We start from the raw sequence: 27,029 nt of genomic DNA on the forward strand, positions 1-27,029 counted from the left end.
ACAACATTTTTAAGCTATTTCTGCCTGAAATCATAGAATTTTCATTAGTTTCTGCACTAGATAATTTTGAATATTGTTTTGGATCTGTTGCCCTTGGAATCCTTTGAGTATTCAGTCATTTGCTTAGCAGACCAAGTCCTGATAATAAAACCCTTAAAGGGATGTTTGGCCTAAGATAACTCTAAGGCTTGTATTAGGCCTTAGAGCACATTTTGGTCCTGAATGTGCTCAGGGTCTGGAAGTATTTGTAGATTAATATATCTCTCTTCTGTTTTCCTGGAAGCCAATAAGGGACAAAGTTGAGGATGTCTATGCAAATTTAGTTACAGAATTTTCTGACATGGTCTAAGTAATTCTCTTTGTGCTTAAACATTCATAGTAAACCTCTCTCTGGAGGTTTCTTTAATTTGGGGCTGTGGTGGTGGTGGCCCCCTTCCACACCCTGCCTAGTAGTGCCTTTTTCCTTCCTACTTTTTTTTTTTTAAACAATTTGGTAAGACAGTTGATTTCCTATATTAATATATGGTAGACATAAAAGTGGGCAATTACTGTTCTCAACAGCCAGTTGCCTTTTCTTATGGATAAATTGAATGATAATCAGGAAGTAGTTCTACTTTTCAGAGTGAAAATTGCGCTTTTTGGCTAAAAAAAAAAAGTAATCCTACCTGTGTGTATGTCATGTGAAGCATGTGAAACAACTTGCAGTCTGGGACCTGTGAAAGAGGTGGGAGATGTGTAGTAGCTTCCTTGTAAATTGGTCAAGTTCTCCTCTAAGGATTCATCCATCACTTGAAAATATGCTATTGTAATGAATAACAACATTTTGAGAGCTCAAGAAACTTGCAGCAGGCTCTGAAATATACTGGCTTTCAGGAGGCCACTGTGCCACTCAAAGGGAGTTTCTCCAGAACACAGGAAGTCCACATGCCTGTGACAATGTCCCACTGCTGCTGTCTGTATTAAATAGGGCTGCACAGACAGGCTGCTGTTGGCATTTAACACTTTGTCAGTTACAATTTCCAATATTAGCACTGATGTGCTTTGTATTTCAAAGTGTAAAGAGTATTTAAGACTATCTAGTATGCTCTGTCTGTGAATTTGCTGTTGATGTCTCTCTGATATCTGCCACATGCTTTCATATTCTTTGCAAACTCAGCCCATAATTAGCACAGTCTGTGTGAACACAGCTGCCTGTTTTGGAGGAAGCTGTACTTTGTGAAGCTCTTAATAATCTTTTGTATGGACTGAAATTACACATGGGCACTTTTCCCCCTTATTTGTGAATGCTGTTTAGTAATATTTGAAATTAAGATTTGCTTCAGCTGTGGTATCTTGGCACTTGCACACAGCAAATCCTAGACAGACATTTAAACAAAACTCTAAGTGCTGTGTTGTTGCTTAAACACAGACACACATACACCCCCCTGCTTTTATACTATGTGCATGTTTCACAGAGTGGAGGACAGAACGATGTCTAGCTGTAGGATACCATCACTGAAGCTGTTTCTCACCTTGCCCATTTGGCCAAGGTGGGGTTGTGAAAAACCTTTTGTTCAGTGCACCTCACATGAGGTGGTGTCCTGAGATACGGGTTTTGACTGCTTCTTGGATTCTAGCTTACCCTCTTAAGTGACCAGAAGAAACATAATCAAACTTTGCTGTCCTTCTTCAAGGACGTGCCTGGTTTGGGGACATGACAATGCCCCGAAGCTGTTGGTCCAGCACTTAACATGAATTAAGTTGGTTCTTCTTTAAAAGAAAACAATGAAAAGCTACTTACAGGGCTGGCAAGCTTCCTGCAAGCCCCAGCAGCTGTGTTTTGCTATCACCAGATGCTAATGTTACACAAACCTCTTCACAGTGAAATCATCAGTCCATAGAAATGAGAAGGTGTTCTAGAGAAGTTCTGGGGCAAGGGAGAGCAGGATTAAAGTGGAGAAAGCTTACAGTCTTGATTGCCTCCTAGCATTCTAGAAATATGCCTGTGTCTGCTTCTGCAGATAAAGTGGCTGGCTGGAGGGTACTGGAAAACAGGCACTTCTTTTCCTCACTTTTGCAGCTGTCATGTGAAAGATGGTAGACCCAAATGGGCAGTGGGACCATTTCTCTTAGCATTCAGAGATAGTGACACTGTCCTCCCTTGTCCTGTCTGGCAAATGAGCAGAAAGGGGAAAGAAGAAAAATTGAATGAGATGATGCAAACTAAAGGTGGTGCTCAAGGGGAATAAAGGGAAAGGTAGAAAGAAAGAAGGACAGGGGAAATAACAAGGCCAGCTCAGGACCAACGATCTGCAAAGTCTTGGCTGGACTGTGTTCTCCTTGTTCATCCCAAGTGATGGTATAGGCCCTGCTCACTGGTGGCTTGTGTACAGGTAGGAGTATTTTTGGGAACATTGGCTGTACACACAGATAACAGCAATCAGACATTTAGCAGTGGCAAGTTTCAAAAGGCTTCCTGAAACAGCAGCACTCTCTGACTTTGGTTGGAGTGCTCTACTTCTTGCTGTAACTTGCTGTCTTTCCTGTCCCTCTTGCAGGTGGTTTGAGCAGTTTGTGATGCAGTGGCTGGATGAAAATGAGGATGTTTCCTTAGAATTCCTGCATGGTGCTCTGGAGAGAGATAAAAAAGATGGGGTATGTAGGTCACTCTGAGTGGAGGACTTTGCACTTCATCCTTCAGTGCCCAGAATCAAAAACAACCCTGTAGATACAGCTGTCAGTACAAATGGAGAATGCAGCCCTTGTTGCTTGTTAAACAACTAGGAATTTATTTTAGGACTTTTCTCTAGAGGTCACGGAGTTGTTTAATATCAAGGTGCATATATTTCATTTGTCTTTTCCACTGCTGTTAACCTGTCAGCCAGTAGCTTGGTGCTCTCTCATCTCTCTGTTTGTGAGACGTAATTGAAATAGAGGGCATTTTGTGTGTACTTAGTCATGCTGTGAGAATGTGACCTTAATCCATCGACAGAGTAATCTTACTCCTAATTTGCTGAACATTCATGATGGAGAGCAAAAGTCTTCCCATTTGTTCAGTGACTGTTGGCACTGTAATCTGGGTGCTAATGTAAGCATTGTCTTTCATATCTGTATTTTAAGAAAAATTCAAAAGAAGTTCTTCACTCTCTTCTCCTTTTCTCATAAACTGACAGGCAAGGCATACATTTCATTAAGGGCCCCAGCATCATGGTGCATTTCCTTGGTGCATGTGTCATAGTTGGTGAAGGACAGTAAGCCCATAACTCCACAGAATTGGCTGTTTAAATCCACTGTGCCTTTTGGAGAGCTTTTGACTAATTCTTTTGACATAAGTTTTGGTAAAGTTGGCCTGCCTCCAACACAGCAGATGATGGAAATGCCATGAAATGGGTGTATTTCATCTCTTTCCATTTGAGAATGACACTCTGTACTTCTGTTTTAGTTCCAGCAAACATCCGAGCATGCCCTGTTCTCTTGCTCAGTGGTGGATGTCTTCACTCAGCTCAATCAGAGCTTTGAGATCATTAAGAAGCTGGAGTGCCCAGACCCTGTAATTGTTTCTCATTACAATAGGAGGTTTGCTAAGGTAATATCCTCAGCATCCAGCTGTTTACCTTTCTTTGGGTTTTATTGCCTTGAGGTTCTCCTAGAGTGATAGAGGATGAATAACAGTGCTCATGTCTTATCTTCACAGACTATTGGGAAAGTGCTGATGCAGTATGCTGACATCCTCTCCAAGAGCTTTGAGTCCTACTGTTCCAAGGAAAAACTGGTGAGTCATGCTGAGTTTCCTTTGTGCCCTGAGGTATCACATAATCGCCCTTGTAAAAACAAGTTTATTGTATTGCACCTGATCGTGTTGATGGTGTAAATCTTTTCAGTGTTGTTTTTTTGTCAATATTCCTAAAATTTTCTGGGTTGAATTCTGTCTTGACCATGGAACAAAGTGAGGTCCTGAGGGTAATTTGCAGGGCTTGGATGCTATCAAGTGAAATTAACTTCCACTCTGCCTGTCTGGGTTGTGTGTCACAGAGGTGATTTAAAAAAAAAAAAACAACCAACAAAATGAAACTAAAATGTGGGCACAAATGGCTCTGCAGACCTTATACTATGCTGCACTCTTGGTTTACTATTATATCAATCTGATTATCTTGCTCTTTAATCTAACTTAAGTAAAATTCTGTGTATTAAGTAAAAGAGACTCTTAGTTATTTGAACCCTGGCTCTGTCCCATGTTGTTTTTTGCTGTCTCCTGTACTGGAGATGTAACTGCAGAGGAAAGAGTCAATTTCTTAGGCTTGCCCTTACCTGGTGCTTCCAAGTGTGACCTGGCAGGACCCAGATGTGTCTCTGAATGCAGCTTTGGCTGGCAGTTCCCCTTCTGATCTGGGCTGTACACCCTTCACACATTGCAGCATTAAGAACCTGAAGGTGACACAGCTTGGACACTTGCAAGGCATGGCAGGAGCTGCAAAGACTTGGGCCTTGTCCTGACAATGTCTTCTTGCCAGCTCATTCTCTGTGTTAAAGCTGAGGAGAAAAATACAACAGCAGAGATCTCCCTCGTTCTGGAACTGGCCATCCTATTTCAAGTTGAAGACAGACCTGTCTTTTTTAGGTTTGAGTGCTGAAATCTGTGAATGCCCTATCTCTATTGGAGTGTCAGATGTGGCAGTACTTGGGAAAGGGTGCTGAGGCACACACTGTACCACTGGTGAAAATGCCTTTTCATCCTGAGCAGTAACAGGCACCTGCTTTTGTCCCTTCAGCCCTGCATCCTGATGAATAACATCCAACAGCTGAGAGTACAACTAGAGAAGATGTTTGAAGCCATGGGTGGTAAAGAGGTAAGAGCTCTAAGAGATTGCCTACTGCACTGCTATTAAGTTACTTGCATCATACTACTACTTGCAGACTGCAGTCATAAGGAGAGCCCCATAACACCATGCACTGTAAGAAGTCTGAGGTGGCAGCCACACCTGGGGACTTCTTAGCAAAATTACCATAAGGTGCAGGAGCAAATGTTGCAAGGGATAGACTAGCATGGGGGAGGAAAGAGAAGAATATGTACAGTGCTCATGTAGGCATGAGTGGTGATTTCACAGCTCTGAAGAAGAACAAATTGATCTGGAAAGTGTTGACTGTCAATTTATATGGCATATAAACATAGGACAGTACACTTGGCATTGAATGTCCATTATCCAATATATTGCAATCCTGAAAATGTGTTCTGTACTCATGTTTTGCTGGATTCTCAGATATCTCCATGAATATAAATATCTTTGCTCCAAGGTGGCCATTTTTACAGAAGTAAGGCTTTCCTCCCCCAGATCACTGTGTCTGATATAATCCATGTGTTTCTTTTTCTCTTCTTTTTTCATTGCTTTTCAAGATTCAGGAAGATGAAGAAAAGGCTGCTGATGCTGATGTTAGGAAAAATTATATTCAAAGCCTAAGTGCATTTTTTTGGTTGTGTTGTGATAGAACTTGTGCTATGACCTGTATGCCAAGAGTAAAGTCAGCTTTGCTGATGGGCAGCTCAGTTTTTTGCCTGTACTGCTGTTTCAAATCTTTCTTGTGTTCAGTGGCAGAATTCTGCAAAGTGGCAAAAATCTCAACACGTTCCTATCCCATGGGGCAAGGAAAACTGCTGTCATTATTTTGCATGTGATCTCAACAATCCTGATTTCTGAGCCCTGCATCAAGAGCTAGAATTATGTGCTCCAAACTATAGTAGCAGTGGTAGCTAAATGCTCATTTTTCAGGAATAAAAACAGACTTATGAAGACATGTTTTTGAATTAGTTTATAAAGTTTTAATCCGTGTACACTTTATTTCCCTTAAGGGATTTATTTGCTACTTTTTTTCCATAGTAGTGGCCATTAGGTAGGGTTTCCTTATATTTCAAGTTGAAAATACCACCTGCAAATTCAAAATGCCACCTGGTAATGTTTTAAATAGGGGGAGTAAAAAAGTGTTAATTAAGACTTCCAGGTACTTTTCCTAGCCTAGAACTCTTCTCTGCATTCTCCCCTTTAAAACCTTCCTCAGGACAGGCAGGTAAGGTAGAACAGAGGTGATGAATCCATTATTTCTTCTGCACTGTGGAAAAAAAAAGGGGGGGAGGCAGAAGGAAGAGAAATCCAGACTGTGAGCAATAAAACACACACGAAAAAAACTAGAGAGCTTTCTAGGGAGCTTATTTTTCAAACTAATTTTTTTTCCTTTCTTTTCAAGTGCTGTATGGCCACTTCATTAGGCTGCCACTGATCACTAGAAATAAATTGTGTTGTGTTAGGTGCCTGCATTACTTGCACACAGTCACTCATAGGGGACTGTGACTATGTAGTACTTTGCTTCTTGACTTGAAACCTGCCACGTTCTTTGTTTTTCTAGAGTATACAAGCTCTTGTCCTAGTTTTAGTAGTCCTTTTTCTGGTGTGGATTGAACCTGGCTAGCAAGTAACAATTGGTAAGACAACAGCTTTGAAACTACAACGTGCAGACAAATATGCTGCTGAAAATTCATCTACAGGTTTTATCCTCTTCTTCATAGAATCATAGAATCATAGAATCCTATGATCCTTCTTCAGGAAGGGATACTTACTTTCTGAGACAGATTTGATTTATATTAATCTATACATCACACATCTTGCACAAACATAAGCAATGTCCTGATTTCCTTACCCAAGAAAGAACTGTTCCTCGGGGCAATAAAGATGTAGCATGTGCCGGTTGTCTTGAATTGCTCACCATTTTGTGGTCTCAGATATGTTGTTGAGAACTAGGTACCAAATATTCCATTGTTGCTGTGGCGGCTATGTTAGACCTACTATGTGAAGCCAGAACTTGGGAATTTGTTTTGGTTATGGTGTACTAGTGGCTTCATCTGCTTCTGGTTCAGAGATCCAACTCCCATCTACAGCTGTAGCACCACACAACTCTTGAAAGCTTTGTAATACTCCTGTACCTGGCACTCTTTGCCAATGAATGGCTCCAATACACACTCCTATGGAAATCCATAACAATATTTCCCTTTTGCAGCAAGGGAAGTAAAAGGACAGGGCTCACCTATAGTCTCACTGTAGTGTAGTGGCATAACATGGAATACAAATGCTTGTCCAGCACTATTTCTTGAGTCTGGGGTCCTTGATACATTGCCTTCCTTTGATTTTTTTTAAAAATCCAAACGAGGAGTGGAACCTTTGCTCCTACTTCAGGTCCACTTGGACCTGGAGTCCTTCCTGTGTCCTCCTTGGACATAGGAAGATGTGCTGTGGGAAGTTTAGGTTAGATCTGAGGAAAAAGCTTTTCATCCAGAGGGCAGTTGAGCAGTGGAACAGGCTCCCCAGGGAAGTAGTTATGGCATCAAACCTGCCTGAGTTGAAGAAGCATTTGGATGATGCTCTCAGGCACACGGTGTGATTCTAGGGGTGCCCTTCGCAGGGACAGGAATTGGACTTGATGATTCTGATGGGTCCCTTCCAATTTGGCAGAATCTATGATTCTTTTATTCTTTTTCCAACTGCAGTACTCAGGAGTATTTGGAAGATACAAAATAAGAGAAAAATTGCCCAGCATCTCTGGTTTTACTGTGTTGATATCATGTGGTCTGTGAACATTACTAGTCGGGAACAAAAAAGACATCTGAAGAGCTTTAGAGAGGAATTCTCTTGAGGTCTATGCTTGAGATCTCTCAAGACATATATATAGATAGAGAAGTAAACATGCACACACATAAAGAAGCATATTAAGTGATTTTGAGGATTTGTAAATAATACTTTCATTTCCATTCTGAGCTGTGTTGATCTCACGGGATTAAAGCAGATCCACTGTGGCTCAGTAGCATTCTCAGACATTCCTGAAGCATGTTTTGGAAAGGCAGCACTCATGAAGTGGCAGGTAGTGTTAAAAGCATAATGAACAGTGAAATCAGAACATGCATCTTAGACAGAAATGGAGTACATGAATGCTTTTTGAAACCTTTGATTCCTCTGAATCATCTCTAGCACACAGGATGTAGATTGCAGTTTAGCTCTATGCTAATGTGGGCTATATAGATTCATTGCTATTGTTTGCCTCAATTTTGCCACATTTATTTAATTATTCATACATTATCCAATAAAGCCTAGTGTGACCTGCATTTCCTACCCACCTCTGAAGATTTCAGCCTGCTCTGTGTGCTGTCCCTGACACCAGAATAAGCTTTCCTCATTTTGCTTGTGAGAGATGGCTTTCTGCAGTCCATTATTTTGCTTAGCTTTTCATGAGTTGTGAACTCATGGTGCTGATATTGGGTGCTGTACTGCATTGCCCACTGCTGGAGTGTAAATGTGCTGTGGAAGCCTAGTTTAAAGCATTTACACACTTGTTTTTTTCCAAGGTCAATCATGTGGGGTGAGTATCAGAGATAAGCACTACCTAGGGAACTCAGAGAATTAGCTGCTGAGTAGCAACAGATTGTCATCATACAATTTTCATGCTGTTGGTTTCAAGCTAATCTGTACAATTAATGCTTCAGGAAACTCTTCTCCTAATGCTCAGCCGGGGCTAGCCCATTTTAAATGCTAAGTTAGCCACCTGAATAACAAACTGCAGGACAGCTTAGAAACAGCCAAGATTTGATAAGAAAGTTCTCAACGGATTTGCAGTATCTGCTGATTGGTCTTCTGTAGCATCCCATGTGCTGTAGCTAAAGCCACCCTGGTAGGTGTTGTTTGGATTCAGTGCTCCAGGTTCCTTACTCTTGAATCTTAGAGTTAAGTGGAGAATTCAGTTAAGTGGAGAACATTCAGTACAAGCAAGTTCTTAAGGGGAAGCTGAATTTGTGGAGCTTTCTGTCTCAGAGTCACTTCTCCAGAGGGAAGATCCCAGGGGCTGGTGGAGGGAGGCAAAACAAAAATCAGCAACTTCAAGTTGGAGCTAGGTAAGCTCTATAACTGGAGTAAAGCTAATGTAGGATAGCAGGGAAGAATTCTGTAACTGCTTCTATGTAAGATAGACCTCATGATTTCACAGGTTCTCATACTTTAGGATGAACTGATTAACATCTTCAGTCTTCTAGAAGGCAAGAGCTGTGTTTCTCCAGCTACAGAGGAGCCTTCCAGTTCTGGTTGCTCATACTTGACCAGTGTGTATGCAAACCAAAACTAGTGAAGTCTCTTGGAAGACTATAAAACTTGTCACTACAAATTCTTAGACTCGTGAGTTCCATTTCATCCATGAGAGACACAGGAGAAGATCAATCTAAATTGAAGTTTGGGGGGCTATGCCATAAGTGACACCATTCAGATTATCAAAGAACTTGAAGTTCCAGCCCTAAAAGTGTGCTTTGATGAGACTTTGAGGCCTGAATTCTTTGAAGTGCCAAATCCCATGTTTTTGCAGGGAATTAAGAGGGCCCTGCTTTCTTCCCTGGAATGTAAATGTAGGGCTCTGTTTACCCTCTGTGGCCATCTCGGTTTTCTGTATCACACATTCAGTTATCACACTCCATTACAGAACTGTGACCATGCCAGCTGCTATTTCCATGGGAACTGCAGCACTTGTTCAGAGATCAGAAGCCACTGTGCTTTGGGTGCTGTCCTGTTTTGGGCAGATAACTTTTCATTAGCTTTCTCCCTCGAGTCATCTCTGGTATACCTACAGAATGGAGATCATAAGCCTGCTGAGCTCCAGCTTCCAAATGATATGGTCTGGACATGACATCTGGCAGTGACCCAACTGCCTAACACTGCTTTCTGCTTTACTCTAGCAGCCAGGTTTCTCATGTAGTCCAAGTAGAATTTCCTGCTACCAGTGATAGCTCCTGGCCTTAGCATTCACTGGCTGAGTGGCAACAGCCAAACATACACTGTCTCATTGAGCACTGTTACCAGTGCTGCATAATATCGACAAAGAATAGTTTGCAATTATACCAGATATTTCAGAGACTCTGTAACTGATGCATAATTTATATATATTAAACAGTGGTATACACCTACTGGCATCTTCCTAATGGACTCAATTCACACTTGGGTAATACCCTGAAATTTGCTTTCAAGCCAAGGCATGCCAATACTTAAGCGCTAGCAGTCAGAACTGTATTATGTGGACTCTTCCTTCCATAGCAGCAGCTGCTCAAAATACAACATTCCTTCTAGGATAACAGAGGGCTTGATGGATACTGAACCACAACGCTTACAGGTTTGGCTTTCAGAATGGGAGGCTGTGCATCTCAGAGGTAATGGGCAGCTGTCTTGCCAGTTGCACCCAGAGACCTGTGAACAGATGTTCTAGAGGAGAGGGAGTTCTTCACCACAGATAATGAACCTCATCCCCTTGGCAAAACATTGCCCCAAGTGTCCCTTCTTGCAGTACAGAGCTGCCAATCAGTCATTCTTCTGCTTCTAAGAATATCAGTTTGTAGTCAACAAGTACAATAGCAAGGAGAATCTTGAAGAGTTCTCCATGTCACCTCACAGTAAATCAAGGCATTAATTGCATGAATTGTTTACCAGGGTAATGAGTTGTTAGTTGTGACATAAACATCCTCTAGTCCTGTAACACATGGATCTGGTAGCTTAAGAAGTAGTAGAAGCAAACAGTAAAGAATAGATATCTAGTGCCAAATTATTCTCTTTTTTCAACTGGAAAAGCAGTTACTTGAAATATTTTGATGAATCATGAACGGATCTTGCCTCAAATCTACTTTAAATGGCCAAAACCAGGGACTGCTATTAATTGTAGACAGCAAACCAAACAGCCTATGACTCATTGCCCCTTTACACAGTAGGAGAAGAAGAGGGTTAATGTAAGGACAGGACTATCCACCAACAACAGATGCTGGTTTAGGTTTTTTTACCTACATGTTTGGCTAAAATAACTGCTGATGAGCATGACATTAGCTGTCTTCTGCCCTCATAGCAATGAAGTTAAAATGGGAATATTGATTCTCTTCACTAAAGCAAAAATTATCAGAGCTAGCAATGCCTGAAGTTATTAAGGCTTAAGTAATCATAATTTACTTGGGTTTCTAAAAAAAATATTGTTAAAATTCTGATCCAGGCATTTGATTAGCACAGGTTCAAATGCATAAAAGAGTCAGTTTTCTGTGCCAGCTTACAACAGGAAAGTGAATGGATCAGATTCCAAACACCCCTAGGGCTTGGCTTTCTCTGGCAGATGCTGAGGAATACAAAAAGGGTTTCAACACTGTAAAAGTGGGAACTCCTGTCCTGTCCTGTCCAGAATATGAAGAGGGTTTCAGCACAAATAGAAGCAGGAACTCTTGTCCTGTTCAAGTCTCATATAGCTGCATGCATGGATATACCATAGCGATCTAAACTGTTTTTTAACCACTGTGCTGCCATTTGGCTCATTAAGTTTGTAAATAGATACTCTGCCTTCCAGGTAAGGGCTGAAGCTTTGAATTCCAAACGCAAACATTTCTGGAAGGCTTTTGTTTTACAGGCAGCTTGCCTTCCTGCATACAGAGGCAAATCTGTTTTACAGCTAACTTTTTCAGAGATAGTGATCCCAAAGTATTCAACGTGTGGTGTTATGTCACAGACAAGTGGCTCAGAAGTGGCTCTTTTGAGGCTGAAGGGATCTCTGCAGCTGGAATACAGGGCATTGTTGATTGTAAAAAAAAAACAAAACAAACAACAAGACAGGTGGCTTTGGACTTAGAGTAGTGGAGCAAGGACACTCCTACTGCATGTGTCAATGTGTCAGCAGTGTCTGTGTAGTGCTTAGGGCAATTTTTTATTTGTTTGTTTTGTGAAGTCTCCTCTGAACAGCTGTAGACAAAAAGCTACCTAAGCCGTCTGGCTGTATGTGAGAGCAGAGCTAGTTGTGCTCAATAGCCACAACTGAGATGATGCTTTCCAAAGATAACATTGCACAACAGTCCTTGTCATGATACTGTCATCAGATTTTGACAATTGCTCTCAGTCTTCTGAGAGGAGTGACTAGGTCAGCCTTCAGGTTGTATACTGACAGCAGGGTGGAAGGTGAAATAACATCTTTCAAGACCATGCATGGAGAAATGCACGAGTAAATAACATCCAGTCTGAAAAGCCCTTTCTCCTGGACTTGGAGGGGTGAAATGACCGTGAACCCGAGGTAGTGCACCGTGCTTGGTGATTTCTCAGCCTGCTTGTTCTGTTGGCCACAGGGAGTTCACATTCTCTTTCTTTCTCAACTTCGCAAGAATCAGGAAGGGCATTAGAGGGTACTGGAGCCTGAGGAAATCAATTCCTGCTCTTAGGCAAATATCTGTGGATGATTTGACAGCTTCAGTCACAGCAGCAGGCAGTGGAGGAGAGCAGCCTAGCTGGCAGTCCAGTGGTGATAGTTCACCTGCTTACTAACAATAGTCTTGACAGTGAAGACCAGTACCGTGGAGGACAGCAGATTGCCTTCTGTGTTCAGACTAAGTGCTGTTGTTTCTCCCACAGTTGGATGCAGAAGCAAGTGACCATCTCAAAGAGCTCCAGGTGAAGCTGAACAATGTTTTGGATGAGCTGAGTGCTGTGTTTGGTAACAGGTGAGTATAACAAGGTCCCCATCCTTGAAGCATTCCTTTCGTTGTCTAATCTCTTTCAGTCAGGTTAGGAAGAGAAAAGACATTCATGTAATATCATGGGTAATATTTTTCTTTTTGTCATAAATTGTAGTCTTTCAAATACTGAGACCATCTAAGGAACTGAGAAATGTTTTTAAAGTCTCTTTTCTATATTGCTCTGCTTAGAAGTGTAACATGGAGATCTCTCAACTGTGAAATGTATTTGAATTACATAGAGTAATTTTTTTCTGTAAGTAGTGCTTGTCACTAGCAGAATTGCCTGCTCCTTTTTATGATTTATGAAGCAACATTCTTGTTTAAATGCTGTGCTCTAAAAGCATGAAAGAGCTGACTGATTTCTGATTGTTAAGTAAATATTGGAATAAAAAGGAAATAGGTCTAGAATTTTGGATTGACTTGTTCTAATGTTGTAGTGAACAGTGTGTTCTAATGTTTCAAGAGGAGCTCTGTGGATAGCAATTAGGTTTATTGCAAATCGTGTCATCATTTACCTGAGGATAAAAATGTGCTCGACTTCTTAATAGTTTTGTAGAGAACCATAAAAGATGTCAGTTAAGCAAAATCTAGAAATACAGGATTCCCAAATGGTTTTCAAAAACACAATCTTCTCATGATAAATGCCATTCATTTCATGTTATGCTTTAGAAGAAGATTAATGCAGGCATGAACTATAGTGTAGATGAACCATGGCCAAGGGGAGTTAAGCAAATTGTACCAACTTGGCCTCCTGCAGTCTACAGTTTTGCAGTACTTATGACCAAATAATCATGGTGGGATTTGTCAGTGATTTCAGCACACAGAGTTAAGTGGGGAGATCAGTGAGGAATTACCATTGCCTGTAACAGGTGCTATAGCTAGAAATGGAGAGATTCAAACTGTAACTCAGTTGACTCAGTAAAGCTCATAATTAGGTGGAGGACAAGTGAGAAATCATGATTAAGGGGTGAATTTTGTCATCTGAAACCTGTCTCCGTGGTGTCACTGCTACAAGACAATTAGAGTACAATCTTGACACTTGCAAATGTGATTTAAAGAGATTATTCAGTATCAGCATATATACCAGGGAGGGTTTTTGAGAGATGTGCCAGAAAGAGATTCAGCCAGTTGGACAGCTCATTACTTTGCAGTAATAGGGAATGAAAAGCAGAGCTGCAGCTTATGTTACAAACAAGATCTTTCAAAGGATGCAAAGATGGGAGGTCAGGCAGACATCCAAAGTATTCAGTGTGGAGTCTGTAAACAGCTGCTCTAACAACACTGTGCACACCTATCACTGCAGATCCTAATTTTTGTTTGTCAGAGTGAGCTCGTTGTGCCTGTAGAAAAAGCAGCACAAGTCCAGAGAGCCTTACCAAGAGGAGATAGTGTCTAGACACAGAAGCTTTTTTGGTTTTAAAAAATGTCATAGGGAAGAGGAGCCTTTAAAGGATTTATACTTCACTCAGGGCTACCTGTTCTTTTATTTTTGGAGGCTGTAGGAGTGAAGGAGGAGACTCCTGGGGGAATTAGGAGCAGAGGGCCCTGTCTGACAGTATAGGTATGGTTGTCTTTAAAGTTGCTGCTGCCCAGGGCTTCTGTTAAGCTGTACATCTACGTGAGCTTCAGCTTCAAGTGAACCTGTTGCCACAGTAACTGATTTATGAATTTTCATTATTCCTGATATTTTTTCCTCATATTAGTTTTTACTTTTTTAAGGGATTCTGTTATTTTAGTCCCCCATCTGGGGATTTAAGCATCTTGGAGCAAGGTACTACAACTGGTGGAATATTTAGGAGAACAGTGAGGTGATACAAGCCTGCAACAGAACAGGAACTGTCAGCAATACAAGAAATGCTTGGTAATACTGCATTTGATGGGTCTTATGTTGCTGGTTAAGCTGTCATTGTAGCCACAGTGGCTGCACGCCACTCTCCTATAAACAGGGAAAGTGGAAGTGGAGGCTACTTGGAGGGAGAGCTCTAGCATTTCTCCATTGAGAGGCAGGCTAAAAGTGAGCAAGTGAAACCATGAGGCTGGAAGTCACAGTGTAGGAGAGGGAAGAGGTGACAGAGTGGACAAAGAAGGTGAAAGCCAGAGGGTTAGAGCAGTGGATTAGTACCAATCCCAGTGATGTCCTAGGGTGGCTCACAACCAGAAGCTCTGGCCACTTATGCAGGTATAAAGATGACTTTCAAACTTGTGTTCCAGCTCATAAATCTTTGCCCTAGCTCCTAGCAGTGACTTCTCTTCCTGGCTTCAAGCTTCTGTGCTGTCAGTGGATAGCTAAATGTGTCTTGTAATGTTGTTAGTAGCTGTTCTTCCAAATGTCAAAGCATTTTCCTTTATTCACTGAGTTGGTATGCTGACAGCCCTGCTCATGATTTTTAACCATTGTATTACTTAGTTTTGAACCTCCTCTAAGCAGTAGAAGGTGAGAAAGTAACTGTGCTTTAATGGCTTGGTTAACACTTTATTACAGTGGCATGGGTCATTTCACAGCTGAGCCACATCCCACGTTGGCACTTTGACACTGCATGGACTGGATGGCAGTGGATGGGTTCCAGCTGGTGTCTGGCTCCAGACTGTTTTTGTTATTTTGAAGACTTAATCTGTGATGGGTCATAACCAAACCACAGCCAATGGACTCCTGGATGCTCAGGGTTGTGTGTGCATTTGTCTATGCTATGTCATTTGTCTATGCTATGTCCCAGTCTCTGTGGTAGAAAATAACACCCTGTGTAGAAAATAAAAGGTACAGCAGGCGGCTTTGAGCTAAGAAAAAGTGTTTCTTGAAATTAGGTAAAGATAATTTGGTTTTACAAGGTGAATAGACAAACTCCTCTCAAATGTGATTGGGTTTTTTTATTCAGAGGTGGTAGGCAGTCTGTGCATAATGTGCATAAGGAATTGGGTAGTGTGCCTGTTAGTAGCAAACACAGGAAATGAGCAGATAATCTCAAGGAGGAGGAGTGTGCAATTTAGTGCATGGTTTGTGCACTCATGGTATTTTACCTGATGTACTAGAGCTGAGATCCCTGTCACTGATAATCTTGTTTTTGCCTCTTTTCTATCTGTTCAGCTTTCAGGCTCGTATTGATGAGTGTGTCAAGCAAATGTCTGATATCCTCTGTCAAGTGAAAGGGACAGGAAATGTTGCTGCTAATGCCAGAAACACAGTTGCACAAGATGCAGATAATGTCCTGAGGCCACTGATGGATTTCCTAGATGGAAAGTAAGCAAGTGTTCAAATATATGTTACCCATACAATGTATTGAATTGGGAATAACACTGGGAAAGGAGAAATACCTACATGTTCTTGAATTGTTCTTGAGACATCCAATGTCTGATTTTTCAGCAAGAATTGATGGCTTTTTTCCCCAGATCTTCCTCTCTTCTCAAGTCCTGTATCACCTCTGCAACCTTCATTCAGAGCACACTCTCAGTTCTCCTTTCTCCCTCTGGCAGTTATAGCAATCAGGAAAACACACTGCTGATCAGGTCATGGGAAAAATGAAAGTTCTACATTTACTAGCTATGCTTTTTTTCCTGTACATACTTACATTCTTGGTACATGTACAACTCAGTATCCCAGACATGTTAGGTATGTGTGTTTTGGTTATACGTTCTGCTATTCTACATAGAAAATAAACATCTGAGCTGTGTGGTATATGTAAGATTGATCCATTGCTTTAATTAACTGTTGCCATTTACACCATGCAGCATGATTCAACTGTATGGGGACATTTTGTGGCTAACTGCACATAATTCTTATCAGCTAAGCCCTGATCTACAAAGAGAAAGAGTTTTTAATCATTATGGAAGTTAAACTTTTTGCTGATCCACAGCAGGTCTTTATTTTGAAGCGGGTGACTGCCAATTTTCATAATAAATGCTGCAAGAGATATGATGCTTTAAAAGTTTAAAATATAGTTTCTTTGTTGGTATTTGTATTGCTTCTCCCATTTTTCTTTTGGGTCAGCATGTAGTAAGTGACTCTGCAGCAATTATTACATCTGGCAGCCCTCTCCTTTGAACATTTTTATGGATACCTTCAGAAATCCCAGCTACCTTCCTTTGTGTCACTGGTAGCTTGGTAGGCTACAGATTTTTTTTGTCCAGTTGTGGAGCAAGTAATTTTGGTTATGATAATCCAAGCCAGGATTATTTTCTTTCCTTCTGTACGAAGACGAGTTCTTTTTCACGCATTCTGCACTCTACCCATATCAGTCTTGTCCATCTTCAGTTTTGATCATTTACTGTCTAACCAGCTCTGGGAAGAAGGGAAATCTGGGAGATGATGTTACACAATGTAGAAGAGTCAGGTTTTGCCTGTGCACTGCTACTGGCTGCAGAATTACTGTTTTGTAGCTCCCCAGTGTGATCAGTAAATGTCAAAGTCCAACAGTCATTTCAGATTAAAATCTTAACACTTCTTGGAACTTTTGATAGCCCATACCATAATGAAATAGGAATAAATAGGGTGATAATGCAGAACTTCTATATGTAAAAGGAAATAAACATATGGCAGGTGATTGGTGGTGAATGCAATTGCAACAAAAAGCAGAGGGGTCCAAGGAATACTTCAAGGTGGCTATAGAGCTGGAAGAGTTAGAGACTTCAGCAGCTATCAGAAACTTTGCAGGAACTTCTGTGTAACAGTCTCAGATATATCAATTTAGGTATACAACACAAATCTTTATAACAACTCCTTAAAATTTAAAGTTTAAAATTTAAAAAATAATTAAATTAATTAAATTATTCAAATTTAAAGATTTAAAATGTATTGAAGGTTTCTTTGTAATTTTTTGCCTGGCTACTCTGTGAACGTAATATAGCAGGAAGTAGCTTTTTAAAGGGAAGCAGCTCAATGATACCTGCTCATACTTGGACTATTCCCAACCACCATAACTTAGTGATATCTTTTGTAATCCCCAGGTCAATAAATTGAAATGATTGAGGTCAGAAATGTCAATAATCCATTTTAAGCACATATGTTTAGTGCTAGAACTCCAAGGGTAAAGACCAGATGTACTTTATGAAAAGGGAAGAGTTTTACCCTTAAAACAATTGTTATAACAAACTGCTTTGGATCAGAAACTGATTTTTTCATATACATCTACTTTTCCCTTGTAAACTGCATCCTTTGAACTTACTCAGTTCTTGCTATCTCCATGCAGCCTGACACTGTTTGCAACCGTGTGTGAAAAGACAGTATTGAAAAGGGTGCTGAAAGAGCTCTGGAGGGTGGTAATGAACACCATGGAGAAGCTGATTGTGCTGCCTCCTCTTACAGACCAAACGGTAAAGCATTTTCTCCTTTCTGACTCATAGCTGAAAGTGTTGCCATAGCATGTGTAACTCTTCTCCTTGACATAGTGAGTCATCTGTCCAGGTAAATTTGTCTGCGTGCAGCCTGCTAGAGGATGGAAAAATATGTCTGTAACCATTAGAGAGCAGCTCTATTTATAGTTGGGTTGCAAGATGCAATCACACTCTAGATAAAAAACAATTAAAAATCCATCATCCAAAGGGAGTTGCCATCAAGTATATCAAATTGCACTGACTAGGGATTTAATCCTTTAAAGACAGCTGTATATAAAGGTTTATCAGGCAGCTAGTGTTGTATTCATGGTATTAGATCAACACCTGTAAACACTGTTTTCTAATTATTGTAAGCTATTACATGTCTTCTATGTAGAAGTGGCCTCTTTGGACTTGCTTTTTAATGACACCACACCCCTCCTTTTCACCCCCTGAAAGGCTTTAACATCAGTATGGGCTGACATGATTTCTGTGTCCATAATGTTGAGGAGCTGGAAGTATTTCCAGATAGTTTGCCTTCAAAGGCAGTCTTTTATATAATGGTCCAGCTGAATGGTTGTGCTGAATTAATGTGTGTCATGAATGTAGTGGTGTTTTTAACAATGGAAGATTAATTTATTTCCCAATTTTGAGAAACCATGGAAACTGATTGAATGCCATTCACACATATGCCCAGCTGCTCTGGGGGGTGGCTCAGTTGGAGGCAGTGTGAAGTTCAGGCTATAACCTCAATATTTGGACGTGATCCAGAACTTCTTTTCATCTCTGTTTTGGAGTAAACTTGTGGTCTGTGGTTAATTTATGTTGATTGTTTTTTTTGTTTTTTTCTTCTCAGTAGTGGATAGAACAATAGTGTTTTTCACTATTCAGCTGTTGCCTATGTATTTTGAGCAGACTTCTTGAGAACTTATCCAAACCTGCATCTTGCACAAGTTTCTTTCTCTAAGAGGGAAGACCTTTCCCTCTGGCCTTAATGATGACAATTTTAAACAAAACTGCTGACATGCAGTGTGGTCCCACACATACTGAGCACAAAATTAGCATGGGGTATGAATTTGCTAAAGACTGCTTGCCCTGAGCTTGGATTTGGACTAATCATTTCTTCTTGCCTTTTTAATTTAGAAAGGAGAAGAAAACCCATCTAAGTTTAAGAGAGTGAAATTTATTTCTCTCTATTAAATTGTTTTAGAAAGGAGTCTTTGGGGACAGGTGCTAAAATCATAATGTAACAACAGGATTAAAAGGACCTCTTCAGAATGGAAAGAGAAAGATCAGGGGACTTGGGCAGAAGAAGGGAGGAGCTGCTTGGGCTTTATACTTGTATAGCTAGTTTTGAATCTCAAAGGCTGAGTAGGAGAGTGATTCAGTGCTTCTATCATGAAAAAGACAGTAACTGTGATCAGCCAATTCTTCCAACCTGCAGAATATTTTTTTTTTCCAAAGCGTTTTCTTGTTGCCATCAATTTGGTTTTAAATTGAGGCTTTTTTGTGTAATGAAGTGCATCCTCATTTTTCTGAAATAATGCAAAACATTTGTAGGTGGATTTTTAGTTGTCTAATCAATTCTGTTGTAGTGAGGAGGCTGAACTAATCCAAACTGGAAAAGAGTCACTGTTACAGAAGGGCAATTGTGAGCAATGCAATGAATAAAGTTCCCTCCCTTGAGTAGGGAACCTGTGGTGAGGATAGATGGATGGCAGGGGCAAAGATCTGCTTCCACTCTGCCCTGGGACACAATGATTTTTTCTGTTACCACCAAATTTTCATCATCGTAGTGGTGTAGTCTGGGAGGGCAAGGCAATAGAAGGCAAAACTCATGGTTAGTAGTACTTTCTTTTTGGTATTCTGATTCTCTTCCATGCACCCCTTATCTAATTTTGCTTTCTCTTAAGAGCAGCAGACTAAGAAGAAGCCCCAGGCACTATAAGTCTCTGTCCTTCCTGCCTTCAGCAATAGAAAACCCTAGTGCTGTCTCTTCATGTTTGAAGGACCATAGAATGAGGGTTTTACCTCCTAAAAGTCCTCTGCAGCCCTTAGTAGGTAGGAGATACTCATGGTAGAAAAGAGACCCCTTGATGGAATATTTCCCTACTTGTTGCAAAGTTCCTGAGAGGTACAACAGTGTTTTTGGTGGTGGTTGTGGAAAGCATACTCAGGTAAAAGATTCACCTCACACTACTGTGTGTCTCACTTGTTTCTCACATGACCCTGTCACTCCACAATGCTTTAATGCCTATTACTCTCCTTCTGATCTATTCCATTTAAAGTAGCTCAGCCTCTATTACACAGGAAATAATATCAAACCTCTGCTTTTCCCTTCTCTGCTGCTTCTTGAAGGTTTTGTGTAGTGTGGGGCTCAGATGAAAAAGCAGTCAGCCCCAGCCTGTGAGGGATGCCACAGGGATGGGGCATCCTTGCAGCCTCCCACTCTGATGAGCTGAACTGCCAGTGCCTTAATGACTTCCAGGTGACTGGCTTCTATCTGAGCATTCACTGCCCATAGGTTGTGAGATTAATAGCAACATGATCTCTGGTAACTCACCAAGCAGTTCACACCTCACTAGTTTTAGGTAAAGATCACCATTTAATTAAACATTCTCTGTCTTGGATGAGTGGATATGCAAACACAGCTCTCTGGGAGTCCTTATTTTGGGGTTCAATGCACAATGCTTGGGGATATTAGCAAATAAGTTGTATATTTCTTTCTCCTTCACTACTTAGGACAGAACTATAGCATGCCACCTGTGACTACTCAGGTTAATGAAGAGATGTTTAATTTACACTCAGATGATTCCTCTGGAGCCTCTCTTATTTCACACAGTAAGATGCAGCCATTCACATGGGGCTCCATTTGTTCTTGCTCCTGCAGTGCTTTTTTCTACTCATCAGGTTTCTCTTCACTAAGTGGGAATGCAGTCCAGAATAAGGGCAAATTTTCTTTAAGCTGTTGTCAGATTTTACATGTGACTTCCCAACTGGCTGTTTTTCAAGCTTGGCTGAAAGCAGCACTGCTCCAGAGCTATTCTGTGGTAGAGATTGTGGCTTTAAGAGATTTTCTGAAACCTTTCTTAGCTTGCGTTAGTTTAAATTAATCCTCTTCCTTGTGCTAGCTCAGAGCAAAAAAGTCCAAGGCTGCCTCTGTGATGAGGAAGAAAAGCTTTTTTAGCCTTGAATGAAATGATGGTCTGTGCCCAGGTCTCTGCAAATGGGTAATGATTTCCCCTTTTCCATCCCCACTTTTAAGCTTATTGTCTCAATGTTTCATACACCACACCAGCTAAAAATACTCTCAGTTTTTAGGGAGTAGTAGTGAACATTGCTTGATGACTAAGTTTTTTAAATTAACTTAAATGCTGCTAATAAATTATCAGATCTCATTGTCATTGAATGTAGGAATTATAAAAACTGGGAAAGGAATGTACAATACCAGTTGAAACATCCTTGCACTGGTATGTCTCAGAAAAATAAGCCCGAATAATAATAAGTCTTCCAAAAAAGGACTGGAATTCAGAAGACTTGCAGTAGGCTTTTGTTTCATAACTTTGTTAACTGAGCAGTAGAACAGCTAAGCTGTGAGACTTTAACCATCTTGGAGCAGAAACCACTGCAGTTCTGTTGGCTTCTAGCAATTAGACTTGAATCATTTGATGAACCTTCTCTGAATGTTTTTACTGAGGAGAAAAAACAGTCAGACCATTAAGAAGGAATTTAAAATCTTCATGTTGCAGGCCATAGACATTTTTCATCTTCTTAGAAAGTTTAGGAAGGTAAAACTACTTTAATGGGAAGAGCCAGGAAAACCAGCTCTAAGGTCTGACCCCTTTCCACCTACCTTCACCATAGTGTTAGGCAGAAACCATTCATTAAAAGGACCTAATTTTTCCTCATCTTCCATCCCTGACCACAGAATCACAGAATTGTCACAGTTGGAAAAGACCTTTAAGATCACTGTGTCCAAACCATCAGCATCCCCCCTCAATTAAAAAAAAAAAAAATTATATTTATCTATATCCCCATGTCCTGAATGTTCTATAGTTGCCAGCCTGTCACTGACCCTCATGTCTTTGCTGCCACAAGGATCACCACCCCTCCCCTCCACTGAGACAACTGAGCTTGCTGGCACATTTGCCCACAAGTGCTGGCTCCCAGGCTCCTCTCTAGTTAAAGCCTGATTTCATCATCCCCCTTCACATCTACTTTAAAGCTCTTTCAGTGAGCCCTGCGCCATCAGCAGAATTAATGTTTTAATCAATTCTTTTCTGAGCAGCTTCTCTCAAAACTACCTGATATTTAAGTTTAGGTGGCTTTTTTTATTTCCTAGAGGCGCATCTGGAATAAGCGCTTTGCAATATGTTTTCCATTAGTAAATAACTTCTTTTGAGGAGGTGTAGCATCTTCACAAGAATGCCATTTGGCACAGAAATGAGCTGTCCAGATTTTCATTAGGTGTTACCTGTGTTGGTGAAAACCCTCAGTGTTAACTTTACCTTGCAAGACACGTTAAAATGGATTGGCACCAATTGATGAGGATTTTCTTAGTGGGCAAGAACTAAGGAGTAGTTATCTGAGCAGCTTTGTTCCTTGAAGTGTATCAAGTCACGGGGTCTTGCTCATTGTTACCAACTTGCTCTCCTTAGAAGTCTGCAGCAGAGAGACTACGTGCCTAGTTAATGCTGTTCTAATTTATATTTAAAAAAAAAAAAAAGAAAAAATTATGTCCAATGAAGGCTGAAAATACTTGGTCAGGAAATGCTGTTGTTTAGTGTAACTCAAGACTGCTCACTTCACTTTGTCAAAATTCATGTTATAAAAATGTTACCTTTTTTTCCTGCTTGGTCAACAGGCATGAAAACCCAGACTTCTAAGACCCAGAAGTCAAGCTCTGTGACCAGTCATACAGAACAGCAGGCATATCAGTTGGATACCAGAGCACTGGCTGAAGCTGTGTCCCTGGGTGGATTATTTGGTGTGACTCACGTTGCTTCTGGTGTGCAGTCATATAATACCACACAGGGAATGTTGTACTCTTTCAGCTGAGAGTTGTATTCTATACTGCACATTAGATGCTGGCATCAAGGGAGGCTCCAAGAGTCACCCAAACATTACTCAGATCCACTTCTGTTTCTGATCTGATCTATGTTTACCCCACCCCTGCTGAGCAGGTCTTGCTCTTACAGAGAGACCTTCATCACTTGTGTGATCTTTTGCTCTGGCTGGTCTTGTGCTGTCTCCATGTGTCTTTAGATTTGAAATCTACGGCAGGACTTGGAGATGGAGTCTCAGTGCACTGCCATCCCCCCCCAGCCTGTGCAATCCATTTGAAGGTGCATCCTGTTTAAATAGGTGGCTGCTGTAAGCAAGAGTGAACCAGTTAGCAGAATATTGTTCTCCAAAATAGCTCTTGGTATGGTACTCACAGAAATGGCAGGTTTTATATTAGGCAATAAACCAGCTCAGGATCAAGTGGTTAAATTCTAGCTTTGAACTGACATGACTGGTCCAAAGGAAAAACATGCAAAGCTTGTTTTTAATATTTTTCCCCTCCTTTCTTTTCTAACTTCTTGCAATCATAGGGCACACAGTTGATTTTCAGTGCTGCTAAGGAACTGGGACACTTGTCAAAGCTGAAGGTATTGTTCTGCATGGCTTGTGTTGATGTTTGTGTGTGTCAGCCTGAAGTGTAGTAGCACCTACCGTGTCTTGTGCTTCCAGTGGTTTTTTGCTTAATGCAGTTGTAGAGAAATGCTTTAAAATGCATTAAATGCACTTTTAAATGCATTGTGCTAACATTAGTGTTGTGTTCAAATTAACTGCTAAGTTTTATTTTGGGTTTACTAATCAGAATAGTTTCTTCTGTAGGTACAGTGATCATTTTGGTATATCGATTTACAACTAAAAGAGAAGAAGTCTCAGTATCTGGCCCTCTGTATCCCCACGTGTAAAAGGGAGTCCCCTATGTGATCCTGAAAATGAAGTATCAGTGGGAAAGATGATTGTGCCTAACTATTGATGAATTATATGAACTGTTACAAAATTAGCTGCTGCATATGGAAGAGAGCCTGTGTCTGTAAATTCCTTCTGCGTGGGCTCTCTTCACAGGCAAGCTGGCATTTAGCATGAAGGTTGTATTGATGTATTTTGACACTGCATGATGTGACAGTGCATGACATGAGCATTACTAAGTGCACGCCACGTCATCATAAGCCAATCAAGCATTAATTCAGTGGTCACAATGGGAATGGGATGAAAATAGTGACACTTTGCAACATTCAAATTGCACTCTGTTGTGGTCTGACTTGTGCTACAAATTGGGTATTGTGGAAGAGACAGAGCCAATCTGAAGCATCACAGTACACAAATATTGCTACAAGGAAGACAGATACAGAGCTCATGTTCAGCTCTGAGTGTAATAGAAGAAATTTTCCCACAAAAAAAAAGGGCACTCTCCTAAGTGACTGGTGCAATTTCAAAATGCATTTGTCTTTTCCCATAATTTTGTTGTCTTGCTTCCTTAATACAGTTGCCTTTACACGACTATATTCCTTCCCTAGCAAACCCTTTTTACATACACATGTTTATGGGCCAGGACAGGGCACAATTCCTTTAAGATATTACTTATTTTGCAACCTTAGTAAGTGATCTGGACATGCAGGTGTGTCATTAGATGTACATGCTTTTCTCCAGCTCCATTTTGAGCCTGTTAGCAGATAACAGTGACATAACATAAAACCCTCAGGTGTGGCTCCCCAGCTGTCACTTGTGCTGGGGGATGGCCCCATGAACCCCCACAGCCAGGCTGTCCTCCCTGGTGGCATGATGGCTCTTGAAGATTCCACTGCCTCCACTGTTTGCTGTGCTTACAATGCTCCTCGTTGTTTCCACGTCAGAAGGGGGCAAAGAGGAGCTTTGTAGTCGGTTTGGAAGAATGGGAGCTGGATCACGGCCTCTAAATGTGACTCCCTTTTCCTTTGAGTATGCCCTTCTTTCAAAACCAGTGGGGAGTGCCCAGCATCTGGAAGAAGGGACCCCCCCCCCCTCCCCCCCCAGCTGCTCCTTGTGCTCCTGGTGCTAAAGGGGCAGAGCTCTGAATTGGCTTCCTTTCTGCTCCCAGGTCACAAGAATAAGTTTGTGCACAGACGACTGCAAGTTCTTGTGGCTTGCTTGCATTTTGAGGCATAATCAGTGACATTCATTGTTACATTTTCTCTGTAGTTTCCCCTTGCTGGAATTTCACAGTATATACAAGGTGTCTTTCATCAGGAATGAGTTGGAAGCATTGCCAGTTTCCATTCAGATCAGATGAAGGCCATCCCTCAGGAGCAGCCTGTCTGTCTTCAGTTACTGTAAAGCTTAAGTTTGCTAACTCTGGATTGCATTTTTAGAAATGCAAGTAATCATGCAAATCAGGCAAGCCTGAGTGTGTGTTCAGGCCTTTATTTGCATATCTACATAAAGGATTACAGCAGCATGGGTACACAGGACTTTATAGCTGGCAAGAGAGCTGTACACAAGTGTGAAAGCATTCTGCCACCTGAATTCTGGAGACTTCTAGTTCATGCAGATGGTGTGCACCAACACTGCATCCAGAAATGTCCAGAAGAGTAAAGGTAGTGCAAAAATTTGAACTGAATCTGCGTAAGTGTCATGGTTATGGTTTGTTCTGGTTTTTTTTTTCCCTCTCGTTTTTGTGGACACATACAAGCTAATAGGGAAGCAGGAGTAAATGGCTCTTCAGAACCTCTTCCCTCTGCATTTCGCAGTTTCACTAGAAGTCTGGGGAAATTATGGGATGGATTTTAAGCTTTGTTTGTCTAATATAGAAGAGAGAGAACGGGCCCCTAGTGAATCAGATAACTCAGCTGAAAACTGACAAACCTGACAAGCACAGGCTCTCATCCTGATGACAAATCAATTTCACAGTGTGTTCTAAAATGCTCAGAAAACCAACCATAAAACTGTCTCCTTGGTGCCACGTATCTGCCTCCCATTTATTATCAAACCCTTTCTGCTCTGTGTAAGAGCCAGCAGCTGGAGCAGGGAGCAGCAGCCTTATGCTGCCCTGGGGGTAACCAGACAAACTGTGACTGCAGAAGTTCCTCTGAAATACCTGTGGAGAATACAACGATGAGTATGAGAGACCAGGAACAGATTATTTTTTTTTCCAATTTGTTTTTTACTTCTTCGGCTACAGGTTGCATAATTATTTGATGTAAATATTTGTGGCTTGCTCTTGACTGAGAATATGGGAAGTGCAAGGTAGCACTTTGTGTAGTTCTTTACAGGAACAGAGTGGGATTTGCAGAGGGCAGGTACAGAGGGGAATGAGTTCTGGGCTCATCTATGTGCAAATGCAAGCATTACCAGTCCAGTCACTGGGTTATGTTTACAAAATGTGTTGAAGTAAATGGCACTGGGAAGGTCTCTTAGAAAGCAGTGACATGTTGCTGTGCAGTGACAGCATGGGCAACAGTGGGGCAGGGCTGAATGAGCTTTTTAGGTGTTCATGTGAAAAATGCTTTCCACCTGGTCTCTGTCACAGTGCAGGGATTGTGGCAGGAAGACCTTGAAAGTCATTTCAACAGACATGAAAGTCACTCTGCCTTGGTTAGGGTTAGGGTTAGGTGCCTTGGGGACACAGCTACCCTGACTAAATTGGCCTCTCCCATGAACATGGCCTTGGTCTCAGACTTACTGTGCACTTAATATGACTGTCAGACACAGGAAGGTTATTTTCTCCTATGTGTACTGAAGTGCAAAGCCACATCATCTTCAATTGAATTACTCCTAGCTCCTGAAGAAGAGGGAGGAGAGCTATTGCTCCCCTGAGGACAGCTTGTCACAACAGAAGATACTTGGCAGCTTGTGGATTACTGTGCCACTGCACTTAGCTTTGCAAACCAGGAGCAGCCTTCATGGGGAAAAGAGGGAAGTTGAGACATGTCTCTAGTACTCAAGAAAGGGCAATGCAAACTTGTTTGAGGCACTGGTGGCATCTTCTGAGAGGCATCTTCTGTACAGTTGAGCAGAGCACTGTGCAAATGTGCTAGCTGGATGTCTGTGGGAAGCCTGGCAAATGCCTAGCACTGTGCCCAGGCTGCTGTGAGCCCTTCTCTCTCCATCAGGCAGATGAATTGTGGTGAATAATGAATGCCATTCACACCAGGCAATGTGAAGAGTCACC

The 27,029-nt window shown here is 41.3% G+C and overlaps 1 protein-coding gene across 15 annotated transcripts in view; it reads left to right on the forward strand.

Annotated features, from left to right (window-relative positions):
* The window catches only part of LOC139789463 (protein unc-13 homolog B), a 213,666-nt gene that overhangs the window by 174,723 nt on the left and 11,914 nt on the right, over nt 1-27,029 (forward strand). For 13 of the 15 annotated variants that reach the window (XM_071730242.1, XM_071730244.1, XM_071730246.1 and 10 more), the window contains 8 exons: nt 2,538-2,634; nt 3,422-3,565; nt 3,674-3,751; nt 4,749-4,826; nt 12,420-12,508; nt 15,606-15,758; nt 17,704-17,827; nt 23,422-23,478. In XM_071730242.1, the coding sequence (XP_071586343.1) occupies nt 2,538-2,634; nt 3,422-3,565; nt 3,674-3,751; nt 4,749-4,826; nt 12,420-12,508; nt 15,606-15,758; nt 17,704-17,827; nt 23,422-23,478 (820 nt within the window). The remainder of the gene's footprint in view (nt 1-2,537; nt 2,635-3,421; nt 3,566-3,673; nt 3,752-4,748; nt 4,827-12,419; nt 12,509-15,605; nt 15,759-17,703; nt 17,828-23,421; nt 23,479-27,029) is intronic. The other 2 variants (XM_071730245.1, XM_071730255.1) reach the window with 1 other exon arrangement.

Source organism: Heliangelus exortis, chromosome Z, assembly GCF_036169615.1.
Source record: "Heliangelus exortis chromosome Z, bHelExo1.hap1, whole genome shotgun sequence".
NCBI classification, from domain to species: domain Eukaryota; kingdom Metazoa; phylum Chordata; class Aves; order Apodiformes; family Trochilidae; genus Heliangelus; species Heliangelus exortis.